The 6,000-nt window shown below is 46.7% G+C and overlaps 1 protein-coding gene across 2 annotated transcripts in view; it reads right to left on the bottom strand.

Annotated features, from left to right (window-relative positions):
• Window positions 1-318: 318 nt before the first annotated feature.
• The window catches only part of LOC117711165 (histo-blood group ABO system transferase 1-like), a 68,263-nt gene continuing 62,581 nt past the window's right edge, over window positions 319-6,000 (bottom strand). Inside the window, exons 4-6 of one of the 2 annotated variants that reach the window (XM_076937667.1) lie at window positions 4,907-4,942; window positions 4,255-4,389; window positions 319-2,166 (exon numbers count right to left, since the gene is read on the bottom strand). In XM_076937667.1, coding sequence (XP_076793782.1) covers window positions 1,479-2,166; window positions 4,255-4,389; window positions 4,907-4,942 — 859 coding nt within the window. In that variant the 3' untranslated portion in view covers window positions 319-1,478. The remainder of the gene's footprint in view (window positions 2,167-4,254; window positions 4,390-4,906; window positions 4,943-6,000) is intronic. The other variant, XM_076937668.1, reaches the window with a different exon arrangement.

The following is a 6,000-nucleotide window of genomic DNA, read 5'->3' as shown; positions in this document are numbered from 1 at the left end:
ACAACAGGCTTAGGATAAAAGGAGGTTTGTTGGCAAGAAGGAGACCTGGAAAAGGGAGTAGAGGCAGAGAAATAAGGGGGACAGATAAGGACAGAAATAGAGAGGAAGGACATGGCTGGCCAGGGATATGTGGAGGAGAGAAAGGAGATGGAGAGAGAGATGAGAGGTCTTATATGCCTGACTCCTGGCTTGTACCTGGCGGTGGAGATGCAAGCTGTTGCTAAGTAATTGTTGGTTGGATCCTTGAGGAAATGCTAACAATGGAGGGACAGGGAGATGAGTGGGACTGGGGTGCATGAAATTCACAAAGAATCAATAAACAGTTTTTAAAAACATATATTCTGGTCAGGTGTGGGGACAGGCAGAGGGAGGTGGATCTCTTTGAGTTCCAGGCCATCCTGGTCTAGAGATACATAGGGATCCTGTCACTGAAAATAAAATTCTCAGATGTAAAAAATGGAAAACCAGACAAGCACACAAAGTACTTCAGTGCTCAGAAACTATTTTGAAACAAGAAAAATGGGGTTTTAGAAAACTGAGACCAGCAGAGCTAGGTGTGGTGGCAAGCTTGTAGTCCCAGCACTCCAGAGGCAGATGCAGGAAGCTCGGGAGCTCAAGGCCATCATAGTAAAGCTGAAACCAGTTTGAACTACTAGAGACCTTATCAATAAAAAACAATCAACAATACTCCACCACAACCGCAAAAATATATAAATTTTGAGGGTTGAAACTGAATCTGATCCCAACACTACAAAAGAAAAAAAGTAAAAATCCCTTATATTGGAAATGTTAAATAAAGGTTAGAGTATAAGAATAATGTAGCAGACGTAGCACTTAGCAAGTTCAGTCAGTATGTGTCTCTAAGATAGAGTCTCGAGGGAATACACCTCAATGGTAGCATGCCTGGGTAACATCCATGAGGCTCTGGGTTCAATCCCAAGTACCTCAAAAAAGAAAAAAGGAAAAGGAACTAAAAACTTCCTATATCACCTAGAAATGCATTTATTTCCAGAAATGGATAATTAGCTATTCCCAAATAAACCAAAAATGAGCAGAGGTGATGGGCACAGAGTGCTGATCTGCCCCTAAGGAGCTGAAAAGGAGCTAAGCACCTCTGGACTGCAGGCTGACTCTCCTGCCCTCCTGCCTGTTCCTATGGGCACGGGCCCTCTGTCAATCCTCACAGCAGAGGAAGAAAGAAGCCTGAGTGAGGATTCACAGGCCCTCAGGTGACAAAGTTTCTCCATGTTCTGAAGGCTCCATCTACCATGTCACTCAATACAAGGAGCTTAGGGACATACAGAAGAGCTGAAGGTGGTTGCCACTCCAGGGCTCAGGTGTGTGGTAAGTGATACTGCTCCCAATGGACTCTGAGGTGGGGTAGAGGGTGACAACTGTCTCTCACATCCTTTCAGTTTCAGCACAGCCTGGAGTGCCACCTGGCTATCAGCCTGTCCTCTCCAACAGGAATTCAGCTATCAGTTCCTGATTTCCTGATGGTTCTTGGGCACAGCCACATATCTCAGCTTCTTCATGATGGAGGGCCAGCCCAGCAGCTTCTGGTCCCAAACGTACTCTGGGGACAGCACTTTCGTAGGCTTATGGTAAAGCAGGTACTTGTTCAGATGGCTCTCATCATGCCACACGGCCTCAATGCCATTGGCCTGGTCCTCCACCATAGCCTCGTGGCAGGCCTTGGTGAGATGGTGCACCTCCACCACTGACCCTCCAAAAAAGCCCCCTGCATAGTAAAAGTCACCCTCGTCCCTGGGGATGTAGGCCTGGGACTTTGGCCTTCGCTCATAGGTAAAGGCCTCTCGGCTGCTACCGTAGAAGCCAGGATGCAGGGTGCCAAAGAGTGCTGAGAGAATCTCCACCCCCACGTGGTCACTGAACTTCATGTCCACATCTGCGCACACCAGGTAATCCACCTCATGCAGAAAGCGCCGCTCTGAGAAGAGGCTGATCATCTCCATCCTGTGCATGGACACATCCTGCCAGCGGGTGTAGTTGCGCACAGTTAGCACCACCAGCCGCCGCCCTGCAGCCAGGGGCACCTGTGGCACATCCGCCGGCCGGTCAGTGAAGACATAGTAGATGACCTTATGTCCCACCATGAAGTGCTGCTCTGCCGTCTCCAGAAATAACTTAAGGAACACCACATACCTGTGAGGGAGGGCAAAGTGTATGGAGAGGTTTAATACAGCTAGAACAAGACTTATCAGGGCATAGGCCCAGGCTGCAGAAACCATGGCTACCCAGATGACTGGTCCCCTGATTTTATAGCTGTTCTTACCAGTCTTCAGGGTGTACCTGACCTTACCCTCTTTTTCTACAGAAGGGTACATCAGCACTCCATCTTAGCAAGAAATGCTGAACTAGACCCTGGATACTTTCAGCCAGGCAGCGGGGCTAACTCCAAACCTGGAGTTCTAGAAAATCCCCTGAATGTATTTCTTATCTTGGCAAACCCTCAGCAAGCCACCTCTCAATGAGTCTGTCCCTTTTCCCCACTAATTATGTTTCTATGCCACGACATCCCATACCCTGCACCTTTACATTAGCCTGAGAAGAGCCTGTGTTCACAGGGCCCTACTTTTAAACTCTGATGTAACTGTATGGATCCTTGAGGGCTGGTACTATAACCCCTCTTTTGTGGCAATTGCCAGGGCCCTGTCTCAGAAAAGCAAAGTGCCTTTATATCCCAGGCCCTCCTCCTCAGAGGCTTGAAGGTGCCTGTGTACACAGCTCTCAGTGATTGACTTATGTCCCCAAGAATCATCCTACAACAACTCCACAAGAGCAAGAATCAGTTTCAGAGGGTAGGAGGGAGGAGGAGACAGGCATCCTAAACAGAAGGGCAAGCCTAAATCAAAACCCTCAAGTGGAAGTACAAAAGGCTTATAGGCCAGGTTCTATGTCATTCCCCCAGCCCAAGAAATCTTCACCTGCTTCAGATGGCTGTGTCCTAGGGTCATGTATCCCACCATGAAATGACAGCTCTTCATCACCTGGCAAGCGTGCCAACATCCACTTCAGTGTCAGAAACAAGCAAGTTGCTGCTTATCCAGTGCAAAGGAGGTGAACACAGGGCTACCAGCTAGTCCCCTCACAGGCCTTCTCACAAAGCACCTGCCCACCGCTGTCAGGACTCTTGCTCATGTACTTGCTAGCAGATAGACAAGGTAGTATTTGTGCCTTGTTACTACTGTCAAGTCATTCGTCTCTAAGGGATGTAGACATTCTCAAGGGGCATAAGATTCCTCCTCCTAAATCGTAAACCTCCCTCAAGTGTGATTCCTACAAAAGCCTTAGAGGTATGCTTGAAACCCAGCCAGCACTTTAGGGAAGCACAAAGTGATGTTCATATGCAGACAGTAGAAATAGCTTCTCTTAGTCCCCACAGTCTTCCACAGTGCAATGCTGTCCTGTCATGATTCCCTGCAGCTCCCACAGGGCATGTCTCCTGCCTACAGGCAGCCTGATCCAGTCTCAGAGCTTCATAGATTTACTACCTAACCCTTGTTGTCTACATTGTCCTGCATCTGGGGTCATATCAGTGGACACAACTTTGCTAGCATCCTGTTCATTGCTGCTAGCTCTGAGGTTGAGGATCTCAAAGTTGTGCTGAGAAATGCAAATGACACTTGACTGAAAGCACAGAGAAAAGGGTGGCTGACCTGGGTGGGGTTTTAGAAGAAGGCTGATCTGGGTTCATTTACCTGTGAGCCCACCAGAGCTCAGAAGGGTGACAGAGTGATCAAGTCTCACACAAACTGCAACCTAAATATAAGCATTGTGCTTTGTTTGCCTGAACTTTGACTTTGACCATTGTGGTATGTGCATATGTGTGGGTGGTGTTAGTATGCCATATATATATATATATATATATATATATATATATATATATATATATCCTAAACAGAAGGGCAAGCCTAAATCAAAACCAAATCAAACTAAATCAAAATCAAGTATATACAAGTTTAGGCATATATATACAAGTTTACTTGCATGTGTGAAGGCCACACTTTGGGTATCTTCTTCTGCCACTCATCTCTTATGTTCTTCAGACTCCTATAATTGACTCTAAAGCTCACTGTTTAGCTAGCCTGTCCAATTTGTGACCTGGGGCCACTTGTCTCTCCCCTCTGCCTATAGTTCTGGGATGCCACCATGTCCAGCTTTTCCATATATTAGGGATCAAACTCATGTCCTCATCCTCCACTAGCCATCTCTCCCGTCCCTGCTGCTTACTTTTTGATGGCAAACACAGCCAGTCCAATCGTGGTATTCTGAAGCTTGAACTGTTCATTCAGTATGTCGATGTTGAAGGTCCCCTCCCAGATGATGGGAGCCAGCCAAGGTGTCAAGACAAGAACATCTTTCCTACTACATGAGGAGAGAGCCAGAGCCACTGGCAACATGTGACCAAACATCATGCAGAAACCCTTCTCAGATTCTACCCTCAGCTTCTCCCAGCAGTGATTACCCACCCAGAATGGGGCATGGGCCAAACAAAAGTATCTCTCATTGATTACTCCCACATAATGCCACAAAAGCAACTGAGTTCACTCCCACCACACCCACAACATCCCTAAAACTCCCTGATGACAGAGGCAGGAAGCAAGGGACAGAAGCTGAAATGCATAAGGAGAGACAGAAGATGCTCTGGGCTCCAAAACTGAATCAGACAACCAAAAGGCTCTAAAAGGGTTGGTGATGCAAGCTCAAGGTAGATTAAAATCAAGTCTTTGGGGTTTTTTTCTGAGTTTAGATTTTTTTTTCCAAATAGGAAACTGACTCAGGGTTTCAGGTGTGCTACTGAACTATTCCCATAGGGCGATCAAATCATCCTTTAGTCCTTCAGGACTCTTACACTACATATGAAGTTACTAAATCTACTAACCTGGGTGTTAGCACCTTGGGTTGGGAATAGGCCATCCTGAAAAAGAAAACACCAGAACTCAAGTTGATAGGTCAGGCATTGGATGCATGTCACTGGAAGCCATGCACCAGACAAACAACCCTGTTTAAGCAGTGTCAAACACTTAAAAATCTACCCACTCGACCCATGATCTTTGGATCCAAGGATAAGCCAAAGCAGGAAAATCATAGTCTTACTTGACATAAGGTAGGGAGAGGAAGTCATGACACCCCTCCAACCAGTTAAGGCCAAGAGCTCTAACGTAGTATAAGGACGACTTAATTTTGCAAGCTGTATGAGACTTAACATGTCTGTCCTTGGTAGATGCCAACTGTCCCTCCTGGGCCTGCAGTCTGCTTTGGACCTGTCTTGGTTAGTGGCACAAAGAATCTAGAATCTAGGCCTCTCTCTCTCTCTCTCTCTCTCTCTCTCTCTCTCTCTCTCTCTCTCTCTCTCTCCCATTCCTAGGAACAGCAGAAAATGCTTCCCATAAAACTCCTGGGGCAATGTATGAAAGTGGGTTGTTCCCACAATGGATGTCAAGCCCCAGTGGACAAGATCCACTTCTGCTAGCAAGCTGCATGCCATATGATGGTGCAAACCAGAGAGTTGGTCTGGAATGATGCTCGGCAGAAAGAGCCCTGGCTCTTCTTCTCCAACAACTGGATTCAGTTCCCAGCAACCACATGGAGACCCACAACTGTCTGTGACTCCAGTTCAAGGGGACCTGGGACATTTTCTGGCCTCTTTAGGCACAAGTACAAATGTAGTACACAGACGCACACGCAGGCAAAACACTCGTGCATATAAATCAAAAAATAAACATTGTCTTCCAAAAAAGACAGAGAATGGGCCAGAAAATAACACTGAGAATGTCTTCACAGGGATGAGACCTGAAGAATGAAACCTTAATGAATGAGTCTGGCCAGTTCCCAAAAGAGAAACCCTACAGGAATCGATCCCTAGAAGGCACTATTACAAAGTAGCCATGCTTAGAGAAACAATACAGAAGAGGCAAGGTAGGTGTCAGGACCCCTAGTAGGAGTCAGTGTTCAATGGGCACAATTTACATGGTG

The sequence above is a fragment of the Arvicanthis niloticus genome, chromosome 6 (assembly GCF_011762505.2).
Source record: "Arvicanthis niloticus isolate mArvNil1 chromosome 6, mArvNil1.pat.X, whole genome shotgun sequence".
Classification (NCBI taxonomy): Eukaryota; Metazoa; Chordata; class Mammalia; order Rodentia; family Muridae; genus Arvicanthis; species Arvicanthis niloticus.
Note: the sequence above shows the minus strand (reverse complement) of the source record. Positions and strands in the feature narration are given on the sequence as shown.